General features: G+C 34.9%; 2 protein-coding genes across 2 annotated transcripts in view; both read right to left on the reverse strand.

Moving 5' to 3' along the window:
* Positions 1-18,445, reverse strand: part of SLCO4C1 (solute carrier organic anion transporter family member 4C1) — a 48,696-nt gene extending 30,251 nt beyond the window's left edge. Inside the window, exons 1-2 of the mRNA XM_033111278.1 lie at positions 17,984-18,445; positions 15,046-15,309 (exon numbers count right to left, since the gene is read on the reverse strand). Coding sequence (XP_032967169.1) covers positions 15,046-15,309; positions 17,984-18,329 — 610 coding nt within the window. The 5' untranslated portion in view covers positions 18,330-18,445. The remainder of the gene's footprint in view (positions 1-15,045; positions 15,310-17,983) is intronic.
* Positions 18,332-23,608, reverse strand: part of LOC117024612 (solute carrier organic anion transporter family member 6A1-like) — a 106,459-nt gene continuing 101,182 nt past the window's right edge. The window contains exon 16 of the mRNA XM_033110022.1: positions 18,332-18,760. Coding sequence (XP_032965913.1) covers positions 18,332-18,760 — 429 coding nt within the window. The remainder of the gene's footprint in view (positions 18,761-23,608) is intronic.

The raw sequence follows: 23,608 nt of genomic DNA on the forward strand, positions 1-23,608 counted from the left end.
TCCATTAATGTCTATCGTCTCACAGAACTAGTGCTCTATAAAACACTTTTAAAACACACTGGTTTGAAGTATGACCGAGGTGTGAAGTAAAACAAAACAACCCTAGGTAATTAATTTTTTTTAAATTTAACTAACCCTTGTATAGGTAGACTTTAATCTTAGAGGGTTAGTGTTATCAATGATCATTTAATGATTCCTATTGTCAAGATTTAGGATTTTGCCTTTCACCTTCTCTCTGACTAGGTCTCTCCTTTAGAATGAGCATCTACTGTAATGCATATAGGAACTGTGAAGATGATGCCAGATCTCAATGTTGAACTTCCAATAGCTCTTAGGCTCTAGAACTATATTTTCTAATGCCAAATTTCTACCTCAGATTTCTAAAACAAACTCACCCTCTTTCTCACAGAGCCAACTTCTCTACCTGATTTTCCAATATTGGTTTATAACATCCATTTAATAATCAAGTTTAAAACCTAAAAATCCTTCAATATTATAGTCCATGCCTGTAATGGACACACCATATGCTTTTCCTACTGAAACTGTACCCTTGTTCAAGCCCAGCTCAAATTCCACTTCCTATTAAAAGTTCCCCGGAATTGCCCAAAGGAAATTCTTTCTTCTTTCAGGGACTATAAGCCCTCAAGTTTTAACTGGCTGTATAATTCACTGGGTGCTTGTTTATCATGCTTTACTCATTACTCAGCCTCACGCATGTTAATAGCAATAATAACAGTAATATTTACTGAGAGTTTACCTTATGCATGGTCCTTCACTGATATGCATTATCTTATCTAATCCCCAGAAACATTCTGTGAAGGAGGTACGATTACTTTCCTCATTTTACAGATGAGTAAAGTAAGAATTCGATTAACTTCCACAAAATCTCTAAGAATTAAGAGCCTAACAGAGTCATCTTATAGTTAACGGTGACATAAAGTAAAGTTACTTGGTTACTTAAATATCTTGGGATGTGAATTCAAAACTTTCTGTAAGGCTTTCTGACTATCAAGATAAAAAAGTACAAAAACTTTTGACATAAGATCTAACAGTCAATCTCTTTATCTTCTCTAAAATGCAAACTCCTGACCCAACCGGGTATTAACCCATTAAAAAATAAGAAAAACAGAATCCAATGCTATGCATATACTAGGAATGACCACAAATACATAAAAAAAAAAATTTGAAACATTAGAAAAATTCTCTGTACAATCTTATACCAAGAGATTTGAAAACCTCTTAAAATTATAATTTTGACAATAAATGATATAAAACTTGAATGAAGCTATGATTCTGGAATAAATTAAAGTCTATCTCTAAAATTAACCTATCTGAAATGGTTTTTCCTGGAGAATTTATACTAAAGCTCAATCAAAAACTATCAATCCTTGTGTGTTCTTTAAACTGTTCCAATATAGAAAAAAATAAATAAATAAAAGGTTCCCAATTTGTTATAAGGTATTAGTACAATTTCATTTCAGAACAGCAGTCATTTGTAAGGAGGAACTTGAAATATTTTTTTCAAGGACTAAAGTTAGAACCTGTATGGATATTTTTCTGTATTGGCTAAGGATACAGACAAAAGGGTTAACTGAAGCAAGTTTAACATTTTTTTTTTTTTGAATGCAGATTGTTTTATGGGGTGGGTTGTTTACAAAGGCAGAGTTAAGGAAACAAACAGTGAAGGCCAGTTACTGAAACCCTGCAAGGACTGTAGCTGTAGGGGGCATCCTCTGAGAATGTGGTCTGAGCTGAGGCACACAGCAACTTTTGCAACATGTCTAGTGGGTAGCACACCTGGAAAATAAGCCCTACAATATCTTTCTTCCCAACAGGCTGAACTCAATTAGAAACCAGGAGACAAACATGCCAGGGTGATATAGTCCATGGGGCTTCTGTGGGGTGATAAAACAGAGTGACAAATAGTGAATGACGGATCTGGCGGGACACTGAATATCTAGCACTGTCCAATTTTTTTTTTCCTTTGATACCTCTGCATCCACTATTATCTTTGTCCAGATAAATATACATCTCCAACACAAGAAAATCCACAAAAACCTATCAGCAAAATATCAACCGGGGGTAATGTTAATACAGTTATTCTCCCATCTGGAACCAAGACTGAAATGTTAGCCACCACCAGTGGGCTTCAGATAAGTGGTGGAGAAAAACAAGTGCAGTAGGACAATTAACAAGCAAGCTCTGGAGTTCTCCTACAGCCTGTCTAAAGGTAAAATACTTTTTATTACAGACTTATTAATTGCTTTTATTATTGGAATTGAAACTGGAAAAAAATGACCAGGTTGATAACATATGGAGATAGCAAGAAATACAATTTACTAAAAGAAAATGACATGGTTATAGGTAATTTATCCATATTTTTAAGAAATAAATATTCCCACATATTATTACTAGATACCCCATGAACAATTCAATAATATTATAGATCCTTAGAATTATTTCGATAAAGAAATCCTTTAACTTTGTTAATTCCTCAACTTTCTGAAATAGTTCCTTGTTCCCCTCCTCCTTTGTTTTTTGGGGGGCTCTCCTGTGCATTATAGGATGTCCCTCCCCTATTCAACAGTATCTACTGTCTCCTGTATGTTACATAATGTAATGAACAAGGATATAAACTTGTGTGCTAAATTTCTTTTTTAAGTAACATATTTTAATATCCTACAGAACTTTATGGGACGTTGAGTTTCTGACACTTTCCAATAACCAAAATAACTGAAGGTAAAGTCATTTTTGGTGGTCAATGGATCTTTGCCAAATATTCTGGGTGGAATGAAAAGGATTAGAAAGACTAGAACTTTAGAGTTAGAAGAGGCAACTGCTTCTCAACCAAATCCTATGAAAAAGTCAGAAGGCTTTTGAGGAATAAAGATCAATTAAAAAAGACTGTGACATGGAGAAAATCAAGGCTATGGCCCCATCCATTGTTAATACTATTGGATGGATTAAGGTGGCATCAAGCAAATGCTTTTAATTGGAAAATATGTTTCAGAGGAAAGTACCTAAGGGTATGGCTCTCCCATTAGTCTGTAGGCTTAATTAAGTCCAGAGAGAGGCATGAGGTTAAGAAAGACATATAGCAAAATTATGAGTGTGGTTATTCATATATATACCTGAAACAATTAGGTAAACTAGTTTTTCAAAGAGCTGCACTACCAAATGAACCATTAGCTGCTTCTAAGACAGATTATGACTGAATGAGTATTAAAGTGACCCTTAGTTCCCCAATTCCTATAGGTAAGAACAGGCTGATATAGCTTCTAAGCATCCAAGGAGTACAGTCTCCATTTGTAATCCATTTGTAATCAAAGATGATTAAAAAAAAGGATCCACAGAGAACAATAAACTATGAAGCCCCTCCCAAGAAGCAGAAATAGGGTTTAGCTAAGGAACAAGCATACCATTTTCCCAGTGGGATTTCAGAATTTCTCTGAACAATGACTTCCATATATTTTTCCCTTTCCAAAGAGTAATAATTATTGTGACAAACACATTTCTTTATATTTGGGTTATTAAAAGAAGGAAACAGAGAATTCAAATTGGGAATTTAAGAGAGTCAAATTAACTCAAAATGCATCACAGACTTAAATGTAAAATGGAAAACTATAGAACTTTCAGGGGAGAAAAAAGAAAGAAAGAAATATTTGGGATTAAGCCTAGGCAAAGAATTCTTAAGACTTGACCTAAAAAGCACAATCCATAAAAGAAAAAATTGGTAAGTTGAACTTCCTCAACTTTAAAACATTTTGTTATGTGGAAAACCCTGTTAAAGAGGGTTGTAAAAAGATAAGCTAGTGACTGGATGAAAATATTTGCAAACCACTTATCTGATAAGGATCTAGCAATTACCAACCTTCCTCCCCCAGACGAGGGCCCCAGGCTGCAGCAGCCAGCACCAACCAGCCAACCAACCCAGCAGCCTCGGAGGGGTTACCATGCAGGCACCAGCAAACACCAGGTACAAGCAGTCTACACAAGAGTCGCTCTTACACAAGGGTAACTCTTCAAGATTGGGAGAGAAAGCTATTTGGTCTAATTCATAAAAACAAATGCAGAAAGTCAAACAAAATGAAGAGATAAATATACCACAAATGAAGGAACAAGAAAAAACCCAAATGAAACAAAAATCAGTAATTTTTCTGGTAAATAATTCAAAGTTATGGTCATAAGGATGGATGCTCACCGAACTTAGGAGAAGCATAGAGGAACTCAGCAAGAACTTCAACAAAGAGTTAGGAAATACAATAAAGAATCAGAGCTAAAGAATACAATAACTGAAATGAAAAATATACTAATGGAAATCAACAGCAAATTAGATAATACAGAAAAACAGGTTAGCGACCTGGAAGACTGAATGGTAGAAATCACCAAATCAAAACAGCAAAAAGAAAAAAGAATTTTTAAAAAGTGAGAATAGTTTAAGGGACCTCTGGGGCAATACCAAGCACACTAACATTTGCATTATAGGGATCCCAAAAGGAGAAGAGAGAGAAAAATGGGCAGAAAACTTATTTGCAGAAATAATGGCAAAAAGTTTTCCTCACGTAGGGAAGGAAAATCACATCCAGGTCCAGGAAGCACAGAGAGTTCCAAACAAGATGAACCCAGAGACCCACACCAAGACATATCATAATTAAAATGGCAAAAGTTAAAGATAAAAAGAGAATCCTGAAGGCAGCAAGAGAAAATGAGTGGTCACATACATAGGAAACACCGTAAAGCTGATTTTTGACAGAGAGACCATAAAACTCTTAGAAGAAAACACAGGCAGAAAAATCTTTATATCAGTCTTAGAGGTATTTTTATATCTCCCAAGACAAGGGGAACAAAAGCAAAAATAAATAAATGGCACTATACCAAACTCAAAAGCTTTAGCACAATGAAGGAAACCATCAACAAAACCAAAAGACAACCCAGAGAAGCTATTCTCAAATTACATATCTGATAAGGAATTAATATATAAAGAACTCATACAATTCAAATCAAAAAAACAATCTGTTAAAAAATGGGTAGATGACCTGAACAGACATTTTTGCAAAGACCTACAGATGGCCAACAAACGTATGAAAAGATGCTCCACATCATTAATAGTCAGGGAAATGCAAATCAAAACCACAATGAGATATCACCTCACACCTGTCAGAATGGCTATTATCAAAAAATCAACAAATAACAAGATATGGAGAAATGGGAATCCTTGTGCATTGTTGGTGGGAATATAAACTGGTGCAGACACTAAGGAAAATAGTATGAAGTTTCCTCAAAAAATTCAAAATATAACTACCATATGATCTTGCAATTCTACTTCTGGGCATTTGTCCAAAGAAAACAAAAACACTAACTTAAAAAAATATATGCACCTCTATGTTCATTGCAGCGTGCATACACGAGCCACGATATACCTCGGTATCCATGGATCGATGAATGGATAAAGAAGACGTGATTATATCTATATCTATACCTACACACACACACCATGGAATATTAGAATATTATTCAGCAATTTAAAAAAATGAGCTCTTGCCATTTGCAGCAACATGGATGGACCTAGAGGGTATTATGCTAAGTGAAATAAGTCAGACAGAGAAAGATAAATACCTTATTATATCACTTATATGTGGAATCTAAACCAAAAAACAAAACAGAAACAAATTCACAGATAGAAAACTGATGGTTGCCTGAGGGGTGGGGGTTGGGATAAAAAATGAAGAGGAATAAGAGGTACAAAGTTCCAGTTATGAAATAAATAAGTCGTGGGGATGCAATGTACAGCACAGAGAATATACTCAATAATATCATAAAAAATTTTTGTGACCCAGCAATCCCTCTCCTGGGTATCTACCCAAAAAATCTGAAAACATGTATCCACAAAGACAAGTGTGCTCCAATGTTCATTGTAGCTTTATTTACGGTGGCCAAGACACAGAAACAACCAAAATGTCCTTTGATAGATGAATGGGTAAAGAAGATGTGGTATATATACACAATGGAATACTATTCAGCGGTAAGAAAAGATGAAATAGGACCATTTGTGACAACATGGATGGATCTTGAGATTATAACGCTAAGCAAAATATGTCAGACAGAAAAAGTAGAGAACCATATGATTTCACTGATATGTGGTATATAAAACTGAAAACAACAACAGGTCAAGACAAACAAATGAAGGAACAAAAACTTAGACATAGACAATAGTTTAGGGGTTACCACAGGGTAAGGGGGATGGGAAGCTCTAGAAAAGGGTAAACAGTGTCTAATATATGGTGATGGAAAGAGAACTGACTCTGGGTAGTGAACACACAATGTGAGATATAGATAATGGATTACAGAACTGTATACCTGAAATCTACATAACTTTACTAACAATTGTCACCCCAATAAATTTTAATTTAAAAAAAAAACACCTTTTTTGAACAGTGACAGGTGATTACTAGACATGCGATGGTAATCACATCCTAAAGTAAATGTAGAATCACTATATTAGACACCCAAAACTAATCAAATATTGTATGTCAACTATATTTTAATTAAAAACAAATTAATTAAAAACTCTACACTTGGGGAAAAAATCTAGTACTTAGAATACATCAATAACTCTCGAAACTTAACAGCAAAAAATTAAACAATCCAGTTAAGAAAAGGGCAAAAAAACATGAATAGATATTACACCAAGAAGGATAAACAGATGGCAACTGAGCGTATGCAAAGATTCTCAACATCATTAGCCATTAGTGAAATGCAAATTAAAACCACAATGAGATTTCACTGCAACTATCAGAATGGCTAAAATAAAAAATAATGAGAAAACCAAATGCTGGCAAGGACGCAGATAAACTGGATCACTCATACACTGCTGATGGGAATTTAAAATGGTATAGTCACTCTGGAAATACAGTTTAATAGTTTCTCAAAAACCTAAACATAGAATTATCATATAACCCAGCAGTGTTATTCCTAAGAGTCTATCCCAGAGAAATCAAAACTATGTTCACAAAAAAAAAATTATGTTCATAACTTTATTATTAATAGCCAAAAAACTGGATCAACTCAGATGTCCCTAAACAGGTGAATGGTTAAACAAACCGTGGTACATCCATACCATAAAATACTTACTAATTAGCAATAAAAAGGAATGAACATTTGATAAACATAACCCTGATGAGTCTTCAGAGAATTATTCTAAATGAAAAGAAATTCCAAAATGTTAAATACTGTATAATTACCAAAATATAGTAAAATCTTTAAACATAAAAATGAGGTAATTTATAATAGAAAACTTTTTAAATGTAAATACTCAACTATGAGAAAGATTAAAATATAAAATGGAATGCTCTGCAAGAATAAGAATGCTCACAGGCTGCAAACTATGCAAAATATTATATTAACTGTAAAATAAAGGCACAGTAAAAACATTAAGATAATTCCAAAGTTGTTCGCCTTGAGAAAAGAATAACAATAAATTGGGTTTTTTCTCTTTCCACTTAGTATTATTCAAATTGTTTACAATGACCAATAGAACTTCTGTAACCAGAAAAAATAAATGTATTAACAAAAAACACAACAAAGGAGGGTTGACTAAATAGATTATCTATAAAATAAAATAATATGAAAACAATATTTCAACATGGTATTTTGAGTGGATCCAATTAATCTGAGCTACACCAAATAAATTTATTTTCTTATCTCATAAGAATAGAATCCTGGGAACATAACTAATTAAAACCCTTTCTAATATATTACTTTCAAATTGTTTAGCCAAACTCTGGGAACCTGACAATATCAAGTGGTGCCTACAAAACAAACAAACAAACAAAAAAAAATGTACCATATTGAAAGATTTTTAGTTGTTCATGCTATTTTGTAACTATCATTGCCAATAACTAAACAAAGAAAGGCACTTTTTTTAAATCAGTATAGCTGTTACTTAATTATTATAAACATCATTATTCACTGCTACTAGTTAAACGAGCAGTTACTAAACACCAGGCACTACTTAGCATTGTTTGTGTATAATTTCCTCTGAGGTAGCAGTTATCATCATCATGATTTATAGTTGAAGAAACTTGTCCATACTAACAATTGTCACCCCAATAAATTAAAAAAAAAAAAAGAAAAAGAAAAAAAGAAACTTGTCCAGGGTCATTTCATATTATCAGACAGCACTGGAGCAAAAATTTAAAGTCAGTTTTGTCTGACCGTAATATCCCTGCTATTCTATGTCATACTTTCACTCAATGTAATGAGCTTAATAGCATTAAAATTAAAGAAAAAATACATTAAAACACACACTGACTAATTTGTGTACTTTTAAGAACAGTGACTAAGAAAATCGAATTTCCTCATTTATTTCTTGCCGTAAACCACATTTTTACCAACCTTTCTGAGGAAGCTACAAAAAGCATTGCTTAATCTTTACGTCCCACATACATTATATCTGGTTAGACAGAACTATGCCTGTGGTGCACTTGAATGTCCCATCAGAGCATTTCCTTTTATTTTATACATGAAGATAAATAGGGATAATCACAATTAATAGTCCATCAAAAATAATCCTGAAAAAAAATAAAATAAAATAATCCTGACATTTAGCACCACCTTACAAGTAGAGCAGATAACGCAGCGAAATCAGTATTTTAGCAAGTGATTAAGACAAAAAACAAAAGTAAAATATCAAAGCATCTTGCTACTATTTCTGAATATGCTTCTCATTTTAGCTTCCTTTTTCACATTGCAAAGTTTTCAGATCCCAAATCTTACCCATAAAGATCATTTATAGCAAATAATTTTAGCCTCTGATATCTTAACGCACTTCTTCCTGATTCAGTAGCCAAAAAAAGAAAATGCCCCATCATACTTTAGGCAAAGTTTATGGAAAATGTGAAGAGAATCGCAAACTACTTTTATCTGCCATTACCTACTCTTATTGCCTTCTGTCGAAAGACAATTCATCAGACTCCTACTATGCCACCATTGAAGGGATCCATTCATTCATTAATCTATTTGACAACTCAATAAACATTTCTTGACTACCTACTATACATCCCAATCCCATGTTGTTCAACATGCTGGCCATAATGAAGTTTCTAAATTCAACAAGACCTTTCAAAAGCACATAACTTAGATATAAGAAAGCATCGAAGAGACTTTCCCAAAGCCTGTTCACTGAAACACTAATCTGGAGGAGAAAACAAAGTGAGCAGTGGAACAGGGAGGGTTAAAAGGGACAAGAATAACAATGGAATCCCTTGGTCAATAAGTTCAGAACTCTACATATCTTTTATCTAGCTAAAGATTCACAAAATGCATTCACTTGTACAGTAGTGCAATAGAGACACCTCTTTAACTTTCATTTTTTTCTCAAACTCATTGAGCCATGGAACACATTTTTAACACACTCTTAATACCTTCAGAAATTAAGCTTTGCAGATCACATTTTGGGAAAGGTTGAGAAATAATCTCTTGATCAAGGCCATGGATTTTTTAAAAGTCTACCTATCTGCAAACTACAAGTGTGAGAAGAATTGAGTTTGTGTAACATCTCATTGACACACGCTTTCCTACTTATTTTTCTCTGTGAGTTTCCTCTTTCAGGAGTTTGGTTATATGAATTTCATCAAAACTGGCTACGTTTAGGTACCTAGTATTTCATAATGGTTGTAAAACTCCTATTATAAAGGAAGATATAAAGCAATAGTACAGAAATGGGAGGAAAAAAAACCTTTCTTTATATGCTCAGAGTTGAAATTTTACAAAATAATTAAACACTAAACTGGACATGTATTTCCCAAAATGGACTGATAAGATAACCTGTGTAATTTTTTTAAAATATCAATTGGAGTCCTACTCTAGACTTACTGAATCAGGATCTCCAGGGTAATTCATATTATCTAGGAAGTTTGGGTACGACTGAAGTGCCTCTGATATTAAAAATTGTAATAATTAAATCTGGAGCACTGACTAGCTCTAGCTCTTTTATTGTGTGCGTTAAATTTAAAAATTTTTGAATAATTTGTTTTACACACAAATTATATCTTCTAAGATACACCATTATAACTTCTAACCTAAGAAATCACCTCTCTTCTTTATTCACTTCAGTAAAAATAAAATTAAAATATAAGAAAAATAAAAGTGATTTCCATAAGGAAGAAGTAATGTCAAGAAGGAAGAACACTCACAGGCCAAATAAAATTAAAGCATCCTGTATGGAATTAGTGGTTGAAAAACTCAAGATTCTTGGCACGGTCTTCTCCAATCTAGGCAAGCAATCCATTACCAAAAAAAAAAAAATCCTTAAGCGTACAAGATAAAAGACAAAACAGTAACTAAAAATGAAGTCCAATTTTGAGTTACGCTCTAATTATTTTCCTAGTTAACTTTTTTAAGTAGTCATCCTGCATAACCAAAGTCCTTTGGGGCAGAATTCTCTCCCTGAAATACCAATCTACAGCATTAGAAATTCAGTGCTGAAGCAAGTGGCAAGTGTTGTGTTGAGAGCTACATTTTTATTTTATTTATTTATTTTTTTTGAGAAAAAGACATAGAAAAAAGAAACAAGAAAATAATACAACTTAGGAAAAGTTATCCAAATATTGGTCAATAAAGGAAAAGAGCTATATTGGATTTAGTAGTTACTTCTCTACAATTCCTAAGTTATCTATTGATACTAACGACTAATCACCCCCAGCCCAAAGTCTCAAAGAGAGAAAAGATTATTTTGCTCTTCACATTTTCCATAAACTTTGCCTAAAGTATGATGGGGCATTTTCTTTTTTTGGCTACTGAATCAGGAAGAAGTGTGTTAACATTAAATTAACACTCATCCAAAAGGAATTAAAAGTGTGAAGGTGAAAACAAAATGCTATGTAGTAAAGATTTATTTATTTATTACATTTTTAAATATTTAAAAGATATTAAAATATGTTGTGTTATGTTAATGTTATGTTTAAATATATCAAAAGTGCTAAATATGATTTACTTGAAAATGTTTATCAGTATTCTATTTTCAGGTTAAAACATGCAAAATTTAGGCCTTAGAAGAATTTACTTTTCTTAAATTTAATTCTTCCATTTTTGGATCCAATAACAACCACCAAAACTTTCCTTTCATAAATGTTTTTATCCCCATTCAAAGTTAGATAACCACTTCTAATCCTTAGGGCTCAAAAGCTTTCCTTAAAAAAATAGTTTCCCAAACCTACTTAAATTTATTTTTTACAGGATAGAAAATTCAAGGTGTTTCCAAACACACTTTTCTACCTTTTGCTAACTCCTAACCTCCTTTTGTGTTATTCTCACACCTGTGGAAATTATACATGCTTATCATATTTCACATTTTGTTTTCTTCAACTTACCAACTATATAATTCATTACTTTAACCTCCTCTTGCAGAGATTATCTCATCCAAACTGAGCCCTGACTTTGATTTCCCTCAAATTCAAAAACTAAAGCAACAACAATAACAAAAAAATACAGGGAATATGTTAATTCTCTAAATGTCAGTTTCAAATCAAAATACATGTATAATTTCAATGAATAAAATAACTTCTTAATGTTATTCTCTTCAGGCTATTTACATTGTGTTATGTAAGAAGAGTGTCCATTTCTTTGCTTCTAATTTATTTACAGGAAGCTTTCAACTCTTTGTTTTCTTTTCTCACAGTAATGTCCAGTTTTGCTTGTACAAACAATTCAGATTTTTGGTTACAGGATCCCATATTTCTTCAATGGATTAATTCGCTTGAGCAGAAAAGTTATTATGTTTTAAAGAAAGCATACACCATTATAACTGGCTATTTGAAATTGAGGAAGAAGTGGTTTAAATTCATAAAAATATTGAAATTATTTGATATTGTAAAAAGAAAACCTATTATGAGTAATAAAATTTGAAAAACATTAAACACAACATAAAAACTAGTTTTAGCTGTTACTGATCTGTATGTAATCACTATTAAATCACATCCCCTCTTGTCCTAAAGGTTTTACCTTATTTTAAAAAAGGAGGGGTTTTTTAACATTCCTTATGTTTCTAAATGTCTGAGTTCTTTTAGATATGTGATGCAATTCCAGTCCTGAGTTTTATATCTGTCATTTTGTAAATACCTACACATATACACAAACACACCACAATGGTATTTTATTAAAAGAAACTTTCATATAAAAAAAAATGAGTGTAAAAATTCAAAATAGCAGCTAAGCACGTCTTATACTGACTGTGGGAGAGTAACTATTGTAGTACGTCCCTTCCTAAAAGTCGATGTGACATTAGAATGAGGAAGCCCATCAAACCCAATATGCGTACTTCTGGGGATGAAGACTAAAGAATGACTTGCTCATTTACATAAAACATATATATTCAAAGATATATACTGCCACATTGGATATAGATCATGCATTTCATACTTAAGTCCAAACCTGAATTCTTGATTTCCACTCCCAATTCTGTTCGACCTAGTCTTCCATATTCTAGTAAATGGCTCCAGTTGTTCAAGCCTAATAGCAAGGAGTCATTATTCAATCCTCCTTCACAATCAATCCACTAGAAAGTCTTCTCTCTTTTTCCTTAAAATACATTGAAAATCAGTCACCCTTCTGGATGTCCACTGCTACCAGTCCAGTTCCAACCACCTTTATCTCTCACCCGGACTACAGGAAAAACCTCCTGAGTGATTTCCTCCCATAATCTTGTACCTCAGAGACAACAGAAGCCAAAATGATCATTTTAAAAACAGAAATAAGATCATGCACGTCCCTGTGTAAAACTCTCTCATACTTCTCATTGCACTTAATGGAAAATCCAAGGGCCTCATGGCTCTACCTGCCTCTCCAAGCTTATCCTGTGCCATGTTCTGTCATCTGGCCAAAACTGACAACCTCTAGAACCTAGCAAGCTCTTTATTGCTCCAAGGTCCTAGATCATGTTTTTCTCCAGCCTGGAAAGCATCTTCCAAAGCTAGCTTGCCATTATCCAGTTATTATCAAAATAGCCTTCCCTTTGCCCACATTTTCCCTTTTGTATACTATTACTTCATACTATTTAGTACTTTCATACACTCACCTCAATCTTCAATTACCTTGTTTATTAATTTTGTATTTCATCCCACTAGTAAGTACATAAAATCCTGATAGCACAAAAATGTTTCACTGCTATTATCTCAGTAGCATGTATAGTTTCTATCAATAAATATTCATTGTATGAATGACAAACTAACATAAGAGCAACTGAGTGCTTTCATTTGCTACAGATAAGCTATTATTTAAATTATGAGTCTTAGAGTAAAAACTTTACAGATCAGTCAATACCTCAATCTAATCTACTTCACCTAACATAATAAAAAATATCAATAAGAATTTGGTGAAAACTTGCATAGTATACAATAATATGCAAAAAGTATATGGTCTGGCTTCAAAATCTTCTTGGCTTCAGTCTGGCCACAAACACACACCTTACTATGTGGCCATTTACCTTTGGGAATCATAAATTGTTAAACTTGGTTGCAACTCAAGGTGTGTATGGCAAGAGATGAAACTAGGAAGATTGCCGAGGACAGATCAGACTTTTGTACTGGAATAACTGATTCTGTTTTAGAAAGCCAGAGATGTGTTATCAGAGTTCGTATATACTATATGAACAAGGAGGGCATCTTATCAACTACAAGAGTGAGGGATTAGATCAACTACAATAGTAAACTCCTAAATGCTAGTAACACAATAACATTTTTGCCATCATAGAATCAGTATCATGTCTCTTGTATGACAAACTCAAATTTACATTTTTCCTAACTGTTAAGATTTCGAAGGTGTTAAACTAAAGCCTATGGGCCTTGTTCCTGAAACTACACACAGTGAAATTTTGTGAACGTGGCCTTAACGAAATCTTGACCAATTTTAAATAATGTACTAGACTCAAAATAACTGCTCTTTCCACTGATAACGTAGTCTCTTTATCTCATTCATTCCGAACTGTACCACATTTTAAAAACATTCTCTATTGGTCCACATGCTTGCATATTCTATTTTCATTTGCAAAATGAAGAATGCTTATGTAATGAGTGCCCTCCTAAAACCATGCTGCATAATATATGCTTTGTTATTGAAAATATTTTCCTATTTGTTATCATTCTATAGCTGGGAAATTGGTCTTGGGAAATGTTGACACTTTAATATTAATTTTCAGTATTAATAATCACAAATATAACAATAATAACTTTTTAAAAATAATACCTGCGTTGCAGCAGGTCCCAATTCTCCTTTCTTCCTATTCTAAGCCTTTTCTTCTCTTACCTAGACCCTCAAAGCTTCTGATTTTGTAGCCCTCTGATTTTATTCTATATTTGCCATTAAAAGTCCCAGGAAGGACAACAGAAACGCCAAGGTCTACTTATACTAGCACATTCCTCTTGCTTTATCATAATTGTTTTCCCAAGAAAAATGATTCTTTGGCGGAAAAAAAAGTAGAAAATTAAATAATCAAATTTCTTTTTGGAGCCTCAGAATAATGCTTCTTCATCTAACCAGAGCAACACATTAGATAACTCACAAAGTTCCGTGTCTCTAAACTAGAGAATCATAAGTAGAGCTAGCCTCAGTTCTTAGGAAAAGCTTCAGTTCTCACATAAATTTCACCTCTCTTTATCTCAAATCAGGAATCAACAAGTCCAGGTACAGAGCTGTAAGCACAGCAAATAAAACCACAAATGGAAAAACAATAGATCTCAGAACACCAATGACATCATGACCTGCAAAACAGGTCGTTACTTTAGGAGGAGGATTGTGTGTTATATGGGGAATGAGTATCAGAGGATTAAAAAGTTGGAGAACCAGTAAAGTGATGAATAATGAACAATCTGTCTCTGTAATATCCTACTTCACACAATTCCCATCACAACAAAGCAGTGAGCCATGGAAGAGAATTAAGTCCTTACCCTACTTACCTGGACAAAGTGAGTTGTAATATAGAGTTAATGGCCTAGTCTAGTCATACTGCTTCTTAAAGTAAAACAGACAAACAAAAACACAACAGACACTTACCTTCAAAAGGGGACCCCAATTGGTATTTTCCACTAAAAAATTTTGGCAATGAGAATACAAGTGCTCCCAGTCCTATCATAAAGGATGCAAATGCAAGCCATCTTGGTTTGTGTCCTCTTTCGCCAATGTACGATATAAATAAAGATAACAAGCAGAATGCGATATCATAGCTTGATGATATCAGGCCCGTCAGGGAACTCTTCATTTCATAGCGCTTCTCAATAGTGGAAATGCTAATATTTATTAGGCCATTTACTACAACACCTAAAAGAGAAAACAGGAAATTGATATGCATTAGTATAACTTTACCTTATAGATGATGATTATTAACACAATGTACTAAAGCTTGGTTGTTTGTCCCTTTTGATATTTTTAAATGTACCAATTTTAGTATACGTACTGCCGAAGTGAGCACTAAATGTGCCAATTTTAAAAGACTCAAACTTTCAAAGGTAGGCAACGCAAATATACTTCCTTATAAAGCAGTTTGCTTTTAAATTGAAAACTTGTGAATTTTCAAGTGTTCAATAATATTGATTCTTAGCACATACTAAATTGTAGCTCACTTTATTTTTTTTTAAATGACAAACAAAAAGCACTTCATCTGCTTATGAACTATGATGGAGTTATACAATGCAAGCAAGGAAAAGTTGAAAATTAAATTTTGACTGACAAAAAAATCCTGTCTAGATAGATTAAATTTACAGTTTAAACATTACTATAAAATAAAAATAAAAAGCATCTGATCAAATTACAAAGTTTTTAACTAATTTTTACGTAAGAGGATACCATGAATTGTTTTCATTCATTAATTGAGCTAAGATCTCCACAATTTCTTTAAATTTTGCTTTATCAAGGCTATAAACTGCAAATACATTCCAAGAAAATTGAAATATTAAAAATCCTAACATGAAAATGTCCTCATCCTCCAAATCAACTTCCCAAGACACTTGTCATACTGATTAAAAGTCAGTCATTAGAACTCATTGTCTTTATGATAAAACTTCTCTGAAAAAGTAAATTTGTAAACTGTTGTGGAAGTATAGAACTTTAAGCCTATGAATTCCAATGTGAATTTTATGCTACAAATGTTCCAAGAAGTCTGCTTTTAAAAAAAAAAAAAGAAATTCCATAAAATAATGTATAGGATGTCTATCATAAATGCTTGAAAGTAAGAGGCACTTTAAGAAATTAAAGAGAAATCTCCGAAAAATGTTGCATTCAGTAAACTCACTTGACAGGTTTTGTGGGTTTTCCCTCCCAATTAAACACCTATTACTATACCATGAAAATGGCCTTCCCAAAGATTATCTTTGAGAAACACTGTAATAATCTCAGTCATTCAAATTTAAACAATAATTAATTTACTGGGTCACTTTCATCTCAGATCACGCTTCTTAAATCAGGGGCCTCTGGGTAGATGTTGCTCCAGGCTACATCTGACACATTTTTCTAAGAGTGCCAATTACATTTGATAATAAGGTTTAAAAAAATTTTTCTATTAAATGTAAAATTAAGTATAATGGGATAATATAAAAATTTCAGAATATGTTTTAAGATAAAACAGAAGGCAAGAATTTTTTTACTGTGCCCAACTTCTTTGAACTTTCCATTCCTTTGACACTGAGATGCTTCACAATCATGGATTTTGGACAACTAAGATCAAGACAGTGAGAGAAGATGAACTTTGGTGAGGACAAGAAAAGTGGAAAGAAAAATAACTCTTTAGCACAAAACTACCTTTAGCAGAAGAGCTGCAAATGACATGCAATCAACAAATAAATACTTAGCACCAAACTTGTGGAAAGCAAGGGACATGAAATTCTTCTGAGACAGAAGCAGGAATAAGAACAGGAAGAATATATCTAGATTTATTCTTCTGTTAATCTTAGAAAAAAGCAGTTTCCAACCCCTCTCCAAATATTTCTTGGAATGCATTTCTTCTCATCAGTCATTGGCTGCCTGCTTCCAAAACATCTTAAAAGACTGAAGTAACCAAGAAATATCGACATACTATCAAATTCTAATTAACCTTCATCATGTCCTTCAAGATGCTCCACCGTAATGCCTACCCCTTCTCAGTTTGTCACGTTAGTGTAACTTCCCATTTTTTCCATTCCCTGCATTAGACCCTACACCGCCGCAGCTTTTACCTTCACTATGCTTTCTTTCATGGGAGCCATTCTCTTGTCTACCCTACCACTCGCTCCTCCAATCCAGGCTTAGATTGCAAATAAACCTGGACTTTATCAGTAACTTCCAAGAAAACGTAAAAGAGATCCTCGAACAAAACAGATACGGTAAAATTCTTGAAGTGTTTGAAAGACCTCACCCTTCAACAACGCCTGAAGCCTTTTCTAATGTCCTGGACTCCGCTTGTTCCCACTACAACTCAAACTAAATATACTAAGAAAACATGAATGCTTACATCTTACCTACACTACCCGTATTCACACATTCAACAAGTGTCTCCTTGGAGAACCACCCTACCCTCACCTGCAAATGTATTAATTAATCCTTCCGTTCCAGAGACAGTGTAAAGAAAAAAAAATCCCTTTAATCGGTGGTTTAGCTAAATGCATGCTTTTGTCATAAAGAATGGATTCCCCCAAGGCAAACTGTTCTCACAGGAAGGTTCCAGTAATTTCCACTTTCCTTGGAGGAATCGAATCTGCTAAACTGAGGTAGAGCACCCAAGAGGAAAGGCTGTATAGCAAGTATTCAATAGTTTTGCGATAAAGGAGAAGCTAAAATGTGGAAGTCTTAACCTAGTTGGTTAATGTGAGCGCGAGCACTTGCAAGTCCCCAGCCGGGGGGCCTCGCAGGGCGCGTGGACCCGCTGGCAACCCGCGCACCGGCCCTCGGCTCCCCGCGCTCTCCGCGCCCCTCCTCGCCCTCCAGGCGGCCCGCGCCCTCACCAGCGGGCGCTGGACCTTACCTTGTGTGAGTGCCAAGAGGCAGTAGTGAACCAGAAACCCCTGGGGCGTGTTACAGAGCTGGAGACATTGGGGTTGGAAGTTCCCCCACCCGCAGGGCCCCTCCTCAAACTCCGGCAGCGACTCTGGCCCGGACCTCTCTCGGGAGCCGGGGTGTGTTGCTGCAGGCAGAGGTGGCTCCAATAACTTTGGGGGCTCCTGAGGCTCGGGTGGCTGCAAATCCTCTCCCTGGGTATCGGCGGGCAAGGCAGAGACCTCGACGGAAGAGGGCGATGCAGAGAAACGGCGCGGGGTGTCTGGGCTGGAGTTGACGAAAGCCGGGTTCTCAATGCCTTTGCAGGGCTTCATGGTCAGGACGGGTTCTCCAAACTCCAGGGCGTCGGAGCAGCACAAAACCGGGTCCCACTCTGGCTCCTCCCCTGGGCAGGTGGCAGCGCCCCCGCGCGGGGAGGCTCCCCGCCTCCCCGCCTTCTAAGGTTCCGACCGCCGCTGCAGCCGCTGCCGGAACCCTCTGCCGCGAGCTTGCTGCCTCCTGGCTGGGGAGTGAGCCGTGCTCCGCGCCTCACCTGTCGCCGCTGGGGCCAACCCGAATGCGCGGCGTGGGCCAGCGGGTGCGCGGCGTGGGCGCGCTGCCTGGCCGCCGCCAGGGGACGAGGCCAGCGCTCTGCGCGGCGTCCGCAGCCCGCCGCGCTCCCTCGGGGAGCCCAGGGACTGGGAACCAAATAGAGGTTATAGGAGTCTGGTGGCGGTGAAGCTCCCCTTGGATGCTGGCAGGAAAGCTGTCAACCGAGTTGCATCGGGAGATCGTTCAAGAAAATAACCTGTGGGTTTCTTCCTTAGCTGCTTACCAAACCAGGCTAGGTCTGGACTCCAAAATCAAGCAGCCACAGGTACTCGCTGAGCATTATGGTAAGACTTTTACCTGTCATTCTCCCTAAAAACGGAAATCCCCTCCAGCCTAACCCCCCGCCCCCCAACACCACCGCCATTAACCTCCCAACATTGGCACCTTTTTGGTTTTACTTCCCCAAAACTGAAGGAACAGAAATTAAGAAACTTTAAAAGCATATATGTGATATTCTTTCTGCAGTATATTGCATATCTAAGATCAAGAAAATTGATAATCATGTAAATAATTTCCACCTGTGGAATAAATAAAAACACTTTAAAGAACTAAATACCATTATGCAGTAGTAATTACGGTTTATTCATACACTCACCAAAAAAAATATTTCCTGTGTGCCAAACACTGTTCTAGGCTCTGGCGGTGCAGTGTACATAAAAACTGACAAATACCCCTAGCCTTATGGTGCTTACGTTCTAATAGGAGACAATGAGTAGTATATAAATACAGAGCACACTTGGTGGTGATAAGTGCTATGGAGAAAAGTATAGCAAGGACAGGCTAGGAAGCATGTGTGTGGGAGGAAGGAGAGGAAGATGATGCGATTTTAAATAGGATGGTCAGGAAAGACCCCACTGAGAAGGTGACCTTTGAGCAATGACCTGAAGGAGGTAAGGAGGGAGGCTAGCATGTTGGGGAAATAGTGGCTGGACAGCAGTAGGAGTCGAGCGCAGGTAAAGGGGTACAGGTGAGGTGGGGAGAGAAGTGATTGGGGCCAGAACTTGTAATTCCATCATAGGACTTTGGTTTTTGTTGTGAGTGAAATGGGAAGGTGTGGAGCCACAGAGCGACATAATCGTGACACGGTTAAGATTTTAAAGGATCTCCATTCGCTCTTTTCAAAAGATAGACTACTACATCCCACAGTAATATATTTTAAACAAAGATGTTTTTAAAACAATATATATCAAGATCTCAAAAAATTAAATATTTATTCCAATAATGAACATAATGAAACCACTAGGTAATCAGAGCTACATACACAAAGTTGTTATACTTCATAAGACTATAGAATGTTAAGGAACCTACTCCAACAAATCTAGTTACTGATTATAAAATATCTCAAAACAAGTCTCAGATGTTACTCAATACTATACTGCTATATTTTATGGTTTTCAATTCACTAATACTGTCATGCGTATATAAGGGTAATTTCAGTAGATATTATTTTAGTAAATATTAATTAATCATGCTGTTAAGTTCTAGGGAGAATTTTCAAGTCTTGCTGTTTTCATTTAATACCTGTTTGATTTCCTGCCAAAGAAGCTACTTCTAGATTCAGTGCTAATACCTCTCCAATAGCAATGATTTGATACCATATGAGGTTCATATCCATTGTAGCCTTAAGCCCAGAGAAGAGAATGTGGTAATGGAAAGTTTCCCTCTCATCCTGAAACAGTGTTTTTATTTCTTCTAACTGTAGGCACTAGGCTCAAAATGGTCTAAAGGAATGTTTTTCAAACACTATTACTTCTTAATGAAATAAACTAGAATTCAGAAGAAAGAAAATACACAGTGCATGGCACATAATGTAAATACTATTTTGTGAAAATTTTGTTTCATTATGCATGCTTTATTTACTGAGTTGAGGGATTGAGATATAAAAACTATGTCTTACTTTGAACAGACATACATCCTGTTCCTTGTTCCCTCACAGTCCAAAAAGGTCCAGATTGACCTAGAACATAGGGAAAGAGTAGAAGTAGGAAGTAACATTTTTAAATATCTGCTATATAGCCCATTAGTCATCCTTGCAAGAGCAATAGCTATTTTTATCTACAGTTTACATATTAAAGAAACCATATTCCAGAGTGGATTAGTAATTTACCCAAACTCATAAAGATAATAAATGGTTTCCTACTCATTAAGCGTATGAAATCAGTTCTCTCAGTCAGATACCTTCCCTGGACTTTGCATTCTCTTAATTGCTACAGCATATCTCTGTTGGTTAGTATTATTACATGGCAATTGTGAGAGATCAAAACTCATGTTTACCTGATGTTGATGAGGTTTAGAAGACTAATTCTGCTCTGAATACCCCAGATTTTGCAGATATCCAAATTAGGCTTGGTATGTAACCATCCTAGGCTTTCTATCAAAAAACATTTAAACAGAAATGGACTTAAAGTGGTGTTTAAAGGTGTACATAAATAAATAATGATCACTATTCTATATATGAAATAGGAAGTAATTTAACCAACAAGCAAATTTTGCTTTGAGATGTGATTAAATGCAATCACAGCTTAAGGCTATTTTGCAGCTTTGAATTAACAAATTCAAACTATACTATCAAAGTCAGAGTAGCACAGTCATCATGCATTTAAATCCATACCGTCTAAGGAGAAATCTCTACTCCTGCAGTGTTAGAGAGGAGAGTTTTTTTGAAAGATTAGCAAAAGTGCTATTGCTTCATTTTAAATACATCTTGCACTTACTGAAAGTGTTATCAACACCACTTTCCTGTTTCCCTACATCTTTTATGCTGCAATGATGGAAGGAAGGGGGTTCAGGTTTGCAACAAAGACAAAGAAACTAAACAAAACAAAAAAAAACGGATAGGTTTTGTCTCTCATAATTCTATGTAAAATTGTCATTTTTTAAATTCTTTGGTCAGTCTAGGGGAAATCTAGTGAGCATAGTCAAAATGCATCATGTTAAATTTCAAAATATAATTCGTAAATTGCTGTCTTTTAGTGGATTGTATTTGCTATATTTTTGAAAGGCACAGAATGGGAAAAAGAACAGTCTACATATTTTATAGTAAAACTCCAACAATGTACCCAGGAGCAGATGCCCCTGCCTGTGGATTTCATTCTTTGGGATGTACAGTAGGTCTTCCCTATCAGGAATTGGATGAACCAAGGTGAAATGGCTTAATGGACAGAAGCTATCAAGATTATCTCACAAACCCCTTGCTCTGACTCCATGCTTAAAAACAATCTTATATTTTGGCCTTCCATGTAGGTATGCCTATAGGATGAAAATGTACTTATATGCCTATGTTGAGTACTTTATCATTTTCCTTTCAATGTGCTTTTAATACTTTATTAGTTCCCTTAGAACTGCAGACTGGACGTGAATCCTTTAGCAGTATAACACTAGGAAGCTCATAGAATGTTCAAATTTGAGAGATCTTGAGAGAGTCTGAATACAAAGATGGTCAAGTACAGATATTGTTGAGGTTAATTAAAAATCCCAGTATTAAGGATTTATTAATACCACTGGATCTTATATTGACTAAATAAAAGCTATGAAGCAATCTAAGTGACCTTAGTATTCTAATTTTTTCTTTTCCATTTTAAATGCTCTACAAAATGTATAATTGGAAATAATAAATTATATCTAAGAAAAAAATTAATGCTGAACTAGATTATTTTAAATACTATTTTGCATTGCAGTTGCACAGAAAGATATTTATATTGAAAAGAAATGCTATACTTTTTTTAGTCATACTAATCATAAATCATACATCCATAAACATGACTGATCATTTTTAAAAAGAAAAGAAAGCAAGTAAACATTTAATACAATAATCCTATAAGAAAGCTAACCCATTAGGTGGTGTAAAATAAACCATTAGTGTAAAATTTACTATATAATATCAAGTTAAGCTTTCATTTATATATGATTATTATAATTTATTCAAAACATTGTGAACTCTATAAAAGCATACTTATGATACAAATATCACAATAGTAGATATAGTGAAGAAAGCATAGTTGGATTTATATATATCAAGAAACATTTTAAACTAAAAGTAGTTATTCCGCAGTAAATTAGTAATTGGAATATTATTTCTAAAACATATTTATTCTCTACTCAAGATCTTCGATCCTGGAAACAGTCTTTAATATGCTATGATTCCATAGAATATATGTATTCACAATGTCATGATTATAACAACATGCCATCTTTACTGAATAGAGAAACAGACATACTACAACTCTTGATCGTCCTGTCAACCTACAATTTAATCCCTACCCATTTTTTAACAAAGGAAAGTAGATGATGAACGTAATTAAAATTTAGATTTATAGAATTGTAAATGACGTGATGATATCATTTGTTCCAGCATCGTTCTCCTGGGAAGATTAATGTCACATGTACCCCATATCTCAATGCAATCAGAAGCAGGAAATAGGCCAATAACAGATAAAGTCATAGTGGTGAGTGAGGAATTTTCATGTATTCATTCACAGTAATTTTCACAGTTTACAGGGAGTTGGGAGACGTCTAGTGTGAGGTGGAGGGAGCTAGCAGCCTACTTTTAGTAAGCAAAATAATTTACTTGTAAACACAAGAGCTTTAATGAACAGAGTTCAAGGCAGTAGACGTAGCTTAAACAAAACAAAGCAACTTGTAAAAGCTTTCAGAATATACTCCTAAAGGACAAGGACAAAGATTTTATACCTTACAGAAGAGATATGAAATTAGAGAATTGCTTAAGTGAGCATAAGAGTGAATTCGCAGAAGCAACTATCTACTCTTTGAAGAGAAGGTATAAGGATCTCCATACTCAGAAGTAAAAATTACAAAAAATGAAAACTTCAGAGGCAGTGATGAAAGAAGAAGTGAACTTTTTTTTTTTAACATAAAAAGTGGAATATAAAAAAACGGGCATTAAAAGTACAGCCAATGAATGGACTTTTGTTTTTAGCCAATATGGAGTAACAGAGAATGGATTTTAACTGCCACTTGAAACAAGCAAAAGAAAAAGGGATAT

Source organism: Rhinolophus ferrumequinum, chromosome 7, assembly GCF_004115265.2.
Source record: "Rhinolophus ferrumequinum isolate MPI-CBG mRhiFer1 chromosome 7, mRhiFer1_v1.p, whole genome shotgun sequence".
Lineage (NCBI taxonomy): Eukaryota > Metazoa > Chordata > Mammalia > Chiroptera > Rhinolophidae > Rhinolophus > Rhinolophus ferrumequinum.